This window comes from Pelodiscus sinensis, chromosome 9 (assembly GCF_049634645.1).
Source record: "Pelodiscus sinensis isolate JC-2024 chromosome 9, ASM4963464v1, whole genome shotgun sequence".
Classification (NCBI taxonomy): Eukaryota; Metazoa; Chordata; order Testudines; family Trionychidae; genus Pelodiscus; species Pelodiscus sinensis.
In genome coordinates, this window is record NC_134719.1 from 63710147 (window position 1) to 63724369 (window position 14223).

A 14223-nucleotide genomic window follows, 5' to 3' on the forward strand; every position below is an offset into this window, starting at 1 on the left:
TCGGGCAAAAGGGCCAGTGTAGACAGCTGAGATTTGTTTTGCGCAAAAAAGCCCTGATGGCGAAAATTCCGATCGGGGCTTTTTTGCGCAAAAGCGCGTCTAGATTGGCCACGGATGCTTTTCCGCAAAAAGTGCTTTTGTGCAAAAGCGTCCGTGCTAATCTAGACGCGCTTTTCCTAAAATGCTTTTAACGGAAAACTTTTCCATTAAAAGCATTTCTGGAAAATCATGCCAGTCTAGACATAGCCCAGGGCTGTGCTGTTGTAGGGGTACATGCACATGCCCGGCCCGTGTCTCCAGCCGCTGCCCCGTACGGTTACGGTTACGGTTACGGTTACGGTACAGGCGGCAGTGACCCGGCCGCGAGGGCGGCAGGAGCTGAATTGCTCCATTCCCGGGGGCGGCCCCAGCTTGGTGGGGGCGCTCCAAAGGGGCAGTTGCTTGGGGCCGATCCCATTGGCTGCAGGAGGTGCCAGGCTGGCTGCTGGCCCAGCACTGGCAGAGCAAGGGGGAGGGGGGATGGGTTGGAGTCAGGTGCCCCGCCCCCTCTGCAAGGCCCCGCCCCCTCCGGGCTCCTTCCCCATGGCAACGCGGCAGGACCCCGCCGGGCTGCCCGCGCGGCTGCCTGACAGCCGGGCCCGGACGCGCCGGCCGGCGGAGGCGGGGGCAGCCGCGGGGGCCTGCGGCGGCCGGGACGTGGCGGCGGAAGCGGCGGGAGGCGGCGCCATGGCGGGGGGCTGGGCCGGCTTCTCCGAGCAGGAGCTGCGGCGGCTGCGGGGCCCGCGCGCAGGTACCGGCCGGGCCCGGGGCCACTTCCGGGTCCCGGGGGGGGGGGGCTGGCGTGGGGGGTAAGATCCCGTTTGATTGGTCAGTGGGGGCGGGGCGGGGCTCCCCCCGGGAAAGGCGCCCGCGGGGAATCCGGGGCTGGAGCGCACAACGCCTCGCCCCTCCCCCCGCTGTGCAGGGCACGTGCCCCCCCCCCCCCCCCGGCTGTACCAGTGAGAGAGACGAGAGACCCCCCCCCCATCTCCTCCATTGGCGGGTCGGGCCCCCCCCCCCCATCTCCTCCATTGGCGGGTCGGGCCCCCCCCCATCTCCTCCATTGGCGGGTCGGGTCGGCCCCCCCCCCCATCTCCTCCATTGGCGGGTCGGGCCCCCCCCCCCCATCTCCTCCATTGGCGGGTCGGGCCCCCCCCCATCTCCTCCATTGGCGGGTCGGGCCCCCCCCCCATCTCCTCCATTGGCGGGTCGGGCCCCCCCCCCATCTCCTCCATTGGCGGGTCGGGCCCCCCCCCATCTCCTCCATTGGCGGGTCGGGTCGGCCCCCCCCCCCCCATCTCCTCCATTGGCGGGTCGGGTCGGCCCCCCCCCCCCATCTCCTCCATTGGCGGGTCGGGTCGGCCCCCCCCCCCCCATCTCCTCCATTGGCGGGTCGGGTCGGCCCCCCCCCCCATCTCCTCCATTGCGAGGTGGGTCGGGTCAGCCCCCCCATCTCATCCATTGCGAGGTGGGTCGGGTCGGCCCCCCCCATCTCATCCATTGCGAGGTGGGTCGGGTCGGGCCCCCCCCCCCATCTCATCCATTGCGAGGTGGGTCGGGTCAGCCCCCCCATCTCATCCATTGCGAGGTGGGTCGGGTCGGCCCCCCCCATCTCATCCATTGCGAGGTGGGTCGGGTCAGCCCCCCCATCTCATCCATTGCGAGGTGGGTCGGGTCGGCCCCCCCCATCTCATCCATTGCGAGGTGGGTCGGGTCGGGCCCCCCCCCCATCTCATCCATTGCGAGGTGGGTCGGGTCAGCCCCCCCATCTCATCCATTGCGAGGTGGGTCGGGTCGGCCCCCCCCATCTCATCCATTGCGAGGTGGGTCGGGTCGGGCCCCCCCCCATCTCATCCATTGCGAGGTGGGTCGGGTCGGGCCCCCCCCCATCTCATCCATTGCGAGGTGGGTCCCCCCCATATCTCTTCCATTGCGAGGCAGGTCGTTATTCCTGAAAATAATCAGCATAGCGGCATTGCGCAAGAGGGCTTTTCTTGCACAAGAAGGGGCCGTGTAGACAGCTCCTTCGGGCGCAAGAGCCTCTTCCACAAAATGGCAGTTCATTAGGTACGCAAATGAGGCTCGGCGATATTCCACGCTTAGCCTCATTTGCATATTTCTGGCGCAAGAATCCACCAGTGTAGACATAGCCTTACTGTTTAATACTGGTGGGAGGGGGGCACAAAGCAACTTTGTCAATATCAGAGGGGTAGCCGTGTTAGTCTGAATCTGCAAAAGCGGTGAGGAGTCCTGTGGCACCTTAGAGACTAACTGAAGTGTAGGATGCACATGCATCTGACGAAGTGGGTCTTTGCCCACGAAAGCTTATGCTCCTACACTTGAGTTAGTCTATCAGGTGCCACAGGACTCCTCACCGCTTTTGTCAATATCATTATTCACATCAGACTTCTCCCCACTCACATGACTTTTTGTCAAAGATTGATCTTGTTACCAGCAATAGAGTTGGTAAGAAAATAAATAGTCAAGATTCTATGTCTCCTGAAAGGATTTGTTTTTATTTTTACAATAACTAGACCTATCCGAATCTTCTGATCAGAAGCATAGACCTATCTCCATAAATAAGAGCCGGCAGCAGTTGCAACGAGAAAAAGTTCTTCAGCAACAATATCGAAAACTGGGACTGCAGGATGCAGCAGCCTCTGTACCTTCAGAACAGCTGCTTTCTGTGCCAAAACACAAGCCCTGTCTTCCAAGTCCCCCTCTGCAACAATCTCCTCCATCCTCAATCAAAGATCAAAGGCAACATGACACTAGAGATCAAGAGGCTGTGCAGGGACTTGAAAATCCTTGTAATGGCGATGAAAAAACCCAGCATCTCCTTGTAAAGATGGATTTAAAAATGGAGAACAAGAGAGTGGAATTGTTAGTAAGTCTGTACAATCAAGGGATTGGTTTTATTCCTTACTGTATTTTAGATTCAGACTTCTTCTCTTTTGCTTCTTTCCTGCTGATCCTTTAATTGCCACCTTTTGGTTATATCTCATGCAGATCTGAGTCCTGTAATCTAATTTGTGCAGATGGGAGTCTCACTGTCTTCAGTAGACTCCATGCATGCAAGATTGCAGGATCGGAGGCCTAAATCATAAGGCATCCAGGTCATGGGACTGTTTTTTAACATTATTTTTGAAGGGTTAAGTGCATCTCTCGTATATGATGTAAATAAATCAGAATCAGCAAAACTCACCTGGAAATGCATCTTTGTGGTTTTCTGTAACTTTTGCCCCTTTCACAAAATTGCTCCCCTGGTTGTCAAAACTTTCTATGGGTCCTCTTTTGTTTTGGTGTGGGAAAGCATTTCACTTGTTTAGTCTCCCCTATTGACTAAATTCTGGCCAGCTAACATGGTTGTAGATGCGCTATAGATTGCATCTTGATTGGGGGGGTAGGTTCAGTCATTTTGAGTTAATGTGATTGAAACCCCCCCTCTCCCCTTTTTAGCCTCAAGGGAAGGCCATGAAGTTGACTAGTTGCACACTGGTGTCTTCTTATCTGCTGACTAAGGTCCTGTCTCGACTTACCTGCACTGTTGATCTACTTCAGATGTGCAAATAGCGTAGCAGCGTCAGCAGATGAGATCTTGGCGGGTGGATTATTCGCTGCCATGTTGATCCACTGCGAAGTGTAGACAAGGGCAGAGTCTTTGCCTCCTTTTTACTAGGGAGTGGGGGTGGGAGAATCATTTTTCATTTGTGTTCTCTCTCCAAACTACTTGAATTACTTATTTTTTTAAAAAGTTGGTCTTAAAACCTTCCTGTTCATTGTGCTAAAACATCCCAAAACCCATTTCAAATGTCCCTTTCCTACCTTACCTCTCCTAATCTTCTGTTTTCTGCTCACAGTAGCTAGTAGAGCTGATCAAATCATTTATTTGATGAATTTCACCATTTTTTCACCCGATAAACTAGGCTGGTATTTCTCTTTGTTCACTCAGTTTGTAGAGCTGGATGAATAATAAATATCTGACTATAGAAAGTCCTAATATTGGAACAGTTTTTATGATTTGCTCGTTCTTATAATTAGACTGCCAGACTGTATACTTGTTGTCTTGTTTGTTGTAACTATTTTGCCTTTTTGGCTGTAGTTTTGGGTACCCAGAATAATAAAATTTTAGGCACCAAAGTTCTAGTTAATACTAAACAGTTCCGGAAAAGAGACGAAACATCATATTTAGGCTTTGAGTTTATTTTTAACAATTAGGTGTTAGGATGAGACTATCATAGGGATTAGTTTACCCCGAGGTACCTATAGTGGGGCGTTTTGCCTCGGAGTAAATGACATACAGTACTTGATCAGACACATTGCCCCTTGTAGTCCACTATCCCATGTTCCTATAAGCAGCTATGTGTGGTTTTAGTCAGGAAGTTCTCCTTCTCTCTACCATGGTACAGCACCGCATAAATGCTGAGATGCTGTACACGTATTTATTTTTCTTGGCTATCTGGGACAGCCCTCATGAAAGTGATTTTTTTATGTTTACATTTTTAGGGTTTTTTTCCTTGCTTGCTCCCATACGCTCTGTTTTGTTTTCCATCAGAGTCCCAATAATCAGTGGAATGTTCATTCTTCCATGGGTCGTGCCATTTCAGAATGACACAGTCAAACGTTCTCATTCACTAAACTCTACAGCTATCGAAAGCTCATCATCTAATAAACCATCTTGTTAGTCTTTAAAGTGCTACATAGTCCTCTATTTTGCTCAAAGCACCCCTAAGCACCATGTATATTCTATTGGAACTTTCCCTCGTCAAAGAACCACCACCACATTCAAGCATCACGGTGGCTTGAAAAACATTCTTCCTTCTCTTTAGCTATCAAGTAACTTCTGATGTTTTATTCTGGGGTGGATTGATTTAAATCAAAGCAGTTTAAAAAGCCAAGTAGAAATCCTCAATTTAAAATCATCAATTTTAAGCAACATTTCCATTTGTACATTTATTTTCTCAAGAAAGGTGCATTCTTATTGATTGATATAACCATGAAAACATGTTGATTTACAACTAACTAGAACCTTTATTTTTTAGTACATGCCTAGACTTGTATATGTTTCTTTAGATAATTGTATAGTTTGCTATTTTCCGATTTTTATTAATTGTCATTTTCAGTATGTTTGAAAATGGTGAGTGATATGTTGTATATTTACTAGAACATTTTTTGCTCATGTTTTGTGTCAAGTTGCATTGGCGGGTAACTGGAATTTTAAACACACAGCAACATATACAAATTATTTTATTAAAACAGCTTTGAACATTTTGAATACACACATTTTCTCTGATCAAAACATGTTCCACATTTACAATCAAATTATCAGTTCAGGCTGGTAGAGGATTATATTCACATTTCAACAGTTTTGTTTTTAAAAAGAAAGCCTTATTCTAATTTAAATACAACCAGGCAGCCAATGTAAATACAAAATGTTTTAAAATTAAAAAACAAATTTAACTTCCACTTTCTTCCTTAGAAGAGCACACATATTATACATTACGTTATGGAGAGCAGATCATTCTGAAATGACTTTGAAAAGTGATGGGTAAAACTTCACTTCAACAACTAACATGAGGCAACTTATGTAGGGAAAAGTGGTATTCAGCCGCATCCAAAGCCTAATCTAATTAGGATGAATTTATTTAATAATATAAAGATAGGATAACACATGAATGATTTGTAATGAAAAGCCACCGATGTATGAACGATATATGTTGTCACTGTAGATGAAAACATAGGATTCTGTTGTGGCAAAGAACTAACCCAACAATCTTGGCTCATAAGAGACCCTGGTTTGTTTGGGTTTTCTTTATTTAGAGTAAACTTGTTGAGCTTCTCCTGATGCTAAAACTCTTCTTCCTAATCAGTCTTCCTTCCTAATTCCCACACAACCAAGGTGTTGCGCTATCCTTGGATTCTTGGGAATCCTTACTGGGTGCTCCAACAGAATAAACACAAAGCGCCTCACTGCCGTTTTGGGTGAAGAGAGGCAGGAGAGAAACAAGTCCCTGTTTAACGCTGTGACTTTGTCAATGCTCAGGCAGGAGAAATCGCGGTGGGAAGTCCTCCAGCAGGAGCAGCGGCTGATGGAAGAGAAGAATAAACGCAAGAAGGCGCTCCTGGCCAAAGCCATCGCTGAAAGGTGACGAGGCCGTCCTCTGCAGTAAAGGTTCTGTGTTTTTGTGTGCGCAGATGAGCGATGTTATGCGAGATTCACATTTTATTCCAAACGGTGTGGTGGCTAAGGCGCACTTTTTATGTGGGTTGCATTTCTGTAGCTCCTTCTGCAGGTTGATAATTCCAGTTATAGACAGATCGACAGAGCGACTCTGTTCCTGAGCACATGCCTTGGCACTCAAACATAAGAACAGCATACTGGGTCAGACCACTCAGTTCTATCCAGCCCAGTATCCTGTCCTTCGACAATGGCCAATGCCAGATGCCCCAGAGGGAGTCAACACAGCAGGTAATCATCACATGATCCCTTTCCTGTCATCCATTTCCAGACAAACAGAGTAGGAACACCATCCCTACCCATCCTAGCTAATAGCCATCGATGGACCTAACCTCCATGAATTTATCTAGCTCTTTTTGAACCCCGTTACAGTCCTAGTCTTCCCAGCATCCTCTGGCAAGGAGTTCCACAGGTTGGTTGTGCACTGAGTGAAGAAAAACTTCCTTTTGTTAGTTTTAAACCTGCTACCTATTAATTTCATTTGGTGACCCCCTACTTCTTATATTGAGGGAACAAGTTAATAACTTTTCCTTATTCACTTTTTCTACACCGGTCATGATTTTATAGACCTCTATCATTTCCCCTCTTAGTCTCCTCTTTTCTAAGATGAGCACCACTTCATTTAGTGATGTTCTGTGTTGTGTTTAGAGCTGTACTACAGGGTTCTAGTCCCAGCTATGCCAGTGACTTGCTATTAGGGATGTTAATGGCAGGGAGATTAGCAAATGTGTTTTTTGGTAAATGTGTAACTGCTGAATTTTTCAGCAGTTACATGTTTACACGTAGGGGGGCAGGCAGAAGCTGCTACACATGGGAAGCCGGCTTGAAAGCTGTCTCCCTGCGCACACGCATTCCCTCCCCCCCACTCTGCTCACTCTCTTTAGTCTGACCCAGTGTGGCCGTTCTTATGTTCTCATGGTTATGTAGGGCTTTAAACCTTTCACATTTGATGTGAATCTTTTCATTGACTTCATTGGGCTTTGGACCAGGCCTATGGAGAGTAATCCTTCAAAATGGAAATAACACGTTTGGTTTAGTTGACTCAGTCTCTTTTTGGCTCCTGCTATTTGGGATTCTTTCACTTGCAGGACTGAATCCCCTCTGCTTTTCTAGCAATTTCCTATGTCCTTACCCTTCGAAGTATTTAGTTAGGCTGTGTCTAGACTACATCCCTATTTCGGAAGAGTTATGTAAATTAGACCTATCGAAATTGCAAATGAAGCCAGGATTTGAATTTTCCATGCTTCATTTGCATAATCTCGTCACGGCGTTTTTTTGAAAAATGCTGTTTCGAAACTTAAACCACGGTCTAGAGGCAGTTCTTTCGGAAAGCTACGCCTTTTTCGAATGATCCTGTAAACCTTATTTTTTGAAAAAAACGCCGTGACTTGATTATGCAAATGAAGCACGGGAAATTCAAATCCCGGCTTCGTTTGCAATTTCGATATGTCTAATTTACAGCCCTCTTTCGAAAAAGGGATGTAGTTTAGACGTATCCCTACAGAGAGTGAGTTCCCGAGTGAAGGAGTACAATCCATTTTAGGCACTCTGTTTGCAGTAATGTAATGATGTACTTTTGATTCACTGTTTATAGCAGACACTTTAGATCCCCATAGAAAAAAGATCAAGAGTCTTAAAGTTTGCAATAGAAACCTTTGAGCAGCTACGGATGAGCTGGTGGACCTGTAAGTGCAACACAATGTGTGTCTTGCGTCGAATGCACATAAAGTGGGAATTCACATTGTGTTTTTTCAGATCCAAAAGAACTCAGGCTGAAACAGTGAAACTAAAGCGGATTCAAAAAGAGCTGCAGGCTCTGGATGATATGGTGTCTGCTGACATTGGGATCTTAAGGAACCGAATCGACCAGGCCAGCATGGACTATTCATACGCTCGGTAAGCAAGTAACAGATAGAGCAGCTAGTACTCTTGGGAAAATGTTGGGAGAAAGTGCAATTTGCTTTCACTGAAGAAAGGCTGATGGGAGTCATGTCATGTCATGTTAGTCAGTCATATGCATTAAATGGCATTCAGGTGCATTTAATGAATTTCAGTATACGGTGGTTTTTCTTTAGGTCATAGCAGCCTAGAGAAGCTTGCGACTGAAATAAGTTTCCTGACTGAAAACTTCACTTGCCGCCACCTCCTCCTCCCCCCTTTCATCATGCGTGTGTGCTGGTCCATTACGGTACAACCATGACACTGTTGCAGGGGATTTAGTTGCTGGCTGTTTTTCATGGGAGAGAGGGGGAAACAGCTTTAAAAAAGGAATCAGACACATGTAATGTGTTATATCAACTCTGCCAAAACAATTCCTGAGCACCTTAATTCAGGACAGCACTTAAGTTCTGTTGAAATCTGTGGGAGTTGCATATATGCCGAAAGCTAAGCTATGTACTTAAGTGGTTTTTTGAGTTGGGACCAAATGTAGATCAATTTCAGTCTTCCAAGAGTCTTGATGTCCCTTTAGTCATTTGAGGATTTTTAAAATTATTTTTACAAAGTCGTACAACTCCAATTAACTTTGCATGTTGAAGGATGCTACAAAAGGGAATTGAAGTGCCTCATTAGTACAGGGTAAACCACAATATGGGTATGTAAATGTAAGCATGTTTATATAGCCATTTCATGAAATGGAAATATTTGGTTGTGGTTTTTAGTTCACTGTTTAGTGTGTGGAAGTTGTAGTTTTCCTTGTGACTTTTGCTATACATTGATCACAGGCCAATAAACATGGCACTTAGCTTTTTAAGTGAATATTAGTGGTACCTAAGATCTGAGGATGGCTATTGACTAATTGTCATTTAAAATCGCAGGGACTAGCTGACGTCTAGTTCCACTATTTTAGGATATTTTGGAAAATCTAACTTTTTCAGATTGACATCACAGAAGATTTTTCAGTGTCCGTGTTTTTGTAGGGTTGACTCAAATATCTTTCAGAAACCATTAAACCTTTAGAAATGTTTTATGATAACATTACACCCATTTTTGAACTCTGCATCTTAAATTCCCAGTGGAAGGAAAAAAGACTTACAGAATGTTTATAGGAAACGTAGGTCTAAAGATGAAAAAGGAAGGTTTGTGGGGAAAAAGGCAAAATTTTAAAAATATGCCCAATGAGTTTGCTGTGTTTTGTACAAACAGTGTTTCATGATTTGGAAGGTAAAGTTACACATGGATTTTCAATGTTGTACAGTATACCACCCACCATTAAAAGCTTTCATTCACCTAGCAAGCAATGCCTTACTGAGCTATTATTGATGCCTTTGCTTTATGTTTTAAGGCTAACTGCCAAATTAGTTTAACATGCCAAGAAGTGCAATATTTATAGTCATAATGACCTAGTTCAGACATCTGACTGTTATAAAATGGAATATTTATAAACATTACGATGAAAAAAAAAACTGAACGCAGGTTAAAATTTTAATTGGACAAATGTTTCCACAGTAAGCATAACTTCGTTCCTTGCATGTATACTTCATGTCTGAACCCTTCATGACATCCTCTCTGTGCCTCATTATATAATCTCTGTGACTCCCTTCTGAGTGTGTGTCTAGACTATAGGGGATTTTCCAAAAAAACTTCATCTACGTCCACATTGCAATCGCTTTCTTTTGAGAGAATATCAAAAGAACACAGTGGTTTTTCCGACATTAGTAAACTTCATTCTATGAGGAAGAACGCCTTTTCCGAAAGAGCTCTTTCACAAAAAGGTGCGTGTGGCTTCAAAAGGGGGAGTTTTTTTGAAAGAGGAGGCCTCCAGGAAAAAGCACAGGTTCCCTGGTGGCCATTCCGCCCATAGTAATCACAGTTTACATGCAAGAGAGCATCCAATGTGTGTGGACGCTCTCTTTTGGAAGAAGTTTTTTCGGACGATCTCTTCCGAAAAAGCTTGTTTTGAAAGAAGCTTGCCATCTAGACATTCCCTGATAGAAAGAGAAGTGAGTATTTTGGGGACCCTGTGGATATAGCTGCGTCATTGATGGCCGATGGCAAAGATCCGGCTGGGGACGGAGTCCTGCAGTTATTTTTTGCTGGAATATATGCTGAAAGACTTCCCGTTTCATTTAATTTCTGCTTCCTCAAACAAAAGGCCCACTGTATCCCTCTATTGCTTGGTAATGGGACACTTGAGTCTGCCTTTACGAAGCAGCTCCCTGGGTTTATAAGCACCTTTGTGATGCTACGTTTGTGGATGTTGTCTGGTGTGGGGCACTACAGACTCACTGTGCATCTGATCCATGGCCTCCTTCCCCTGTCAGCCAGTCTGTGATACCCTTCTACTAGTTAAGTCCACCCGCGTTATGTTGCCCCTTGAAATATCCATAATTGTTGTTCGCCATTAGAAAGTTTGTCACGTCAGAGTGTAAGAACTGGCAAGTGCCCATGCCGATGCTGCAATTATTTCTACATTGGCGGCTCTGCAGAAGCTGTCGTCATTAGCTGGTGTCATGTTCCGAGCCTCTGTGCTGCTTGTGACAGAGGGATGTGCTTTTTTTTTTTTAGAAGCACGTACACTTTTAGAAAAGATTGAAGTGGCAACGTAACTGCTTCATTGAATTGCCAGAATTTCTCTCTGTTGGTTTGTCCATCTGTTTCGCTAACAATAAAGTGAACACAGATCATTTTGGTAACTTTCGGAATAGTTAGTTTTCCATTGGAACAAATGGAGCAGGAACCGGCGATGGGTTTTTTTCAGCACGCTGGAGATGTCTCTCGTACAAAAGTCACCAAACCTGTGCATTTCAGACAAGAGAACCGAGTCCTAGAATGCAGCAGCGGTGGAAACTAATGGCATTCCCTTTCATCCGTTGGCACATTCGCCTTTGTGTCCCTTGCTTTATAACTGTTGAGCACTGTTTCTGTGTGCTATTAGATACGTGGCATGGCCCAATCCAGCGGAGGACACCTGTTAGTGACCGCTCACGTAGTCATCCAGCTGTGTAACTTGTGAGCTGCTTTGGGCTTCCGTGGGACGAATAACTAAAAACCGATTGGTTTTGCAGGAAGCGATACGAAAAGGCCGAGGCCGAGTATGTAGCAGCAAAGCTGGATCTCCAACGGAAGACTGAGCTGAAGGAGCGTCTCACGGAGCATCTGTGTACCATCATACAGCAGAATGAACTGCGTAAGGCCAAGAAGCTGGAGGAGTTGATGAAGCAGCTGGAAGTGGAGGCAGATGAAGAAAATCTGGAACTGGAGATTGAGGTGGAGCGGATGCTGCAGCATCAGGAGGCAGAAGCTGGGAGACAGGCTCAGAATCTGCCCCCGACTGCCGAGGAAGCGGCTGCTCTGTGTGCGGCTGCGGCGGAAAAGGAGCAGGCGGGTGCTGTTCTGGAACACTTAGTGGAGCTACCTGGACATGCCTGTAGCAAATCACTTTCAAATACAGGTAGCTCAGATCAGTCGGTAAACACTACTGGGGAGGAAAGCACAGCTCACTCTGATACGCTACTATTGCATGCCAAGAAGGTAGCCTCTGATGGATGATATACTTGATTTGCTGCCGCCGTAAGGCTTTTGCAGCGCCAGAACATACTTCTCTTACGTTATTTCTATTTGTAATTTCATTTAAAATAACCATTTTTAGTGATCTGTCAAAATCTTTCTTTCTGGGCCACCTGTCTCTCCTATTTTGTATTTTTAGGTCTGTTCATCCCCGGATTTGCTCACTCTTTATGGTGCTTTGTGAGCTTGGGGCTTGCTAGAAGGGGGTACAAAGAAGCGGGCCACAGTGGAGACTAGTTTTGTGTGAGTGAAGATTCCGAGCTAACCATTCCGGACATCAAATCAGGAAATGGAGATGCTGGTTTTCTTGAGCAGATGTCGTAAAGATGAGACTTTATTATAGATACATACAGTAATAAGACATTTCCGGGGTGTCTGCAAATTTCATTTAACCCTGTCTGGGTTTCAGAGACATCCTTGTCGATGGTAGTTCATTCTGTAGAGAATTAAAAACAAATTTAGAAATGCATGTTACTATCAAGGTCAAGTTGGCTCTAATATTTCCTATTTATAACTCTGATGTCTATTTTTTTTTTTTTTTTTACAAATGATTGTAAAATTCTCAATATCTGGTCTTTGGCATCTGTTTTGTGCAATTACAGCATGAAATATGTTACAAAAGTATCAGCTTAGTATATGGTAGAAAGAAACACTACACTAGAGATCAGGCTAGTATTGAAACAAATGTGGTTACAAATATTTGTCTCCTTTTCAATAATGTCATATCTGCCTTAAATCCCCAGAAATCAAAGTAGTGATAAAATAATGAATAACCCCAAAATAAATGAGAACTAAGCCCTTCCATACATCATATAATGTTCATTAAATTACAGCTACTATACTTCCTTGTCTTAAGGGTGGGGGTGTATAACCCCAGCAGGATCTGTTTATTTGCCCACTTACTGGTTTCAAAGGGCTTTTAAAAATCATTCCAGATGGGGAAAGACAAAGGAATACAATTCTGATTTTTGTGATGACCTCTTGGAGGGAGGTGGTTAGCAGAAATCCTGTGGTGCCATCCATGAACCACAGCAATTTTCATATTTTCTCTGCGACACAATCTGCAGCTTTCTTTCACTCTGGAAATGTTAACAGTTTCTCTAATATGGAACGTTTGTGTATCACAGTTTGACGATCCCTGGAGTGACCCCACCAAACACGATTATTAGGGACCAATTAACGACTCAGTCGTTGAAAACATGACACTTTGTTTTCAATTTTTATTCTAAAAATAAATGAATGCATCTTCTATGTGGCTAGTTTGCTTTCCATTATAGTATATGGTGTTTAATACACATTGTTAGCGGTTTGGCTGCGTATGTGTTTCCTTTGTGTGCTGCCAGGCCTGTACAGACAGCTGGCATGGCAGACCTCGAGTGAATGACCACAAGATCCGTTAAGGGACGAAGGCACCTGGCCAGATTGATGTTGATAAACACAGTCCTACCATCCCACAGACTCTACCGGACCATTAATACATGTATGTCTGTAACAATGGACCAGCTCAGAAAATTTTTCTTTTATCCCTAAGCCAGGCAAAGATTTTCTCTCCGAGACACACTTTTATGCCCCGCTCCAAACAAATTAGTACTGCCCTTCTGACACAGGTACTGCCTCCTGATGTGTCTAGTAATTACTCATCACCTTGTACATGATGGTTTGATTAAAACATTTTTATTACGTACTGTTATCTGGACTTTATCTTTTAGGAGGGGCCAGTTTATTCCTCTTGTGCTTGGGGAATGGTTTTGTACCGTCGTTGCAATTGGAATGTGTTTGCCGAAGTATTCTGTGACTCGCAGTTTTTTTTAGGAAAGTGTGTTTTTTGCAAAATTAGCCCTGTTCTTGCCAGATTTCTGTGAGCAGGCTCCGTCTCATACCAGGCCTCTGATACAAGGGCTTATGATTCAAGCTCTCTTCCTGTTACACATGTTCAAGAGATGGGACAAGAATAGGTTCTTGAATAATCATGTAGCAAGCTTGAAAGCTACATCCTTGGGCAGCCTGTCTCTGCATACAACCAACACCCCAAAGATGTCTCTTCCAAACAAAGAAGGGTAAAATAGCCTTGGTGAGCTATATCCTGTAACATAGAACTTCAACTAACCGCAGTCCATTTTGCAAAACCCCTGCCCAGATCTATGACAAGCACTCGAAATAGAGAGAAACAAGCCCACGTGTTTTAGTTAAAAGTTGTATCTCTGATTATACAATGTGAATGTTATGGAGGAAAAACCCTCATTTAAAATCTGACCTGTGCTGCTGATACTACAGTAACTTCATTTCTCTAGAAATGACTTGACCCGGATTGTTTTGCCGTGGGAGGGAGGAGTTTAAATGTGTTACCAAAATTGCCTAATCCTATTTGGTTACCAACTTCTTAGGTACAGTGAATAGATCCTCATCTAATCAGAGAGCCGAAAGAATGACATCTGCCT

The 14223-nt window shown here is 44.9% G+C and overlaps 1 protein-coding gene across 4 annotated transcripts; it reads left to right on the forward strand.

The window, feature by feature from the left end:
* Window positions 1–627: 627 nt before the first annotated feature.
* On the forward strand, window positions 628–12326 carry GORAB (golgin, RAB6 interacting). Of its 4 annotated transcripts, none has more exons than XM_075937003.1 (5): window positions 628–790; window positions 2574–2922; window positions 6083–6184; window positions 8033–8173; window positions 11284–12326. In XM_075937003.1, the coding sequence occupies exons 1-5, from the start codon at window positions 727–729 to the stop codon at window positions 11765–11767; spliced, it is 1140 nt and encodes a 379-aa protein (XP_075793118.1). In that variant the 5' UTR covers window positions 628–726; the 3' UTR covers window positions 11768–12326. The 4 variants fall into 4 exon arrangements, with proteins under 4 accessions (XP_075793118.1, XP_075793119.1, XP_075793120.1 ...); XM_075937004.1 differs by lacking the exon at window positions 11284–12326 and adding an exon at window positions 8353–9508 and having other exon boundaries at window positions 629–790; XM_075937005.1 differs by lacking the exon at window positions 11284–12326 and having other exon boundaries at window positions 629–790; window positions 8033–8177.
* The last annotated feature ends 1897 nt before the right edge of the window (window positions 12327–14223 follow it).

Coding starts and splice junctions, on each gene's coding strand:
- GORAB (XM_075937003.1), top strand. CDS start 727: ATGGCGGGGGGCTGGGCCGGCTTCTCCGAGCAGGAGCTGCGGCGGCTG. Junction 791..2,573: donor GCTGCGGGGCCCGCGCGCAG/GTACCGGCCGGG, acceptor TACAATAACTAG/ACCTATCCGAATCTTCTGAT. Junction 6,185..8,032: donor GCCAAAGCCATCGCTGAAAG/GTGACGAGGCCG, acceptor GTGTTTTTTCAG/ATCCAAAAGAACTCAGGCTG.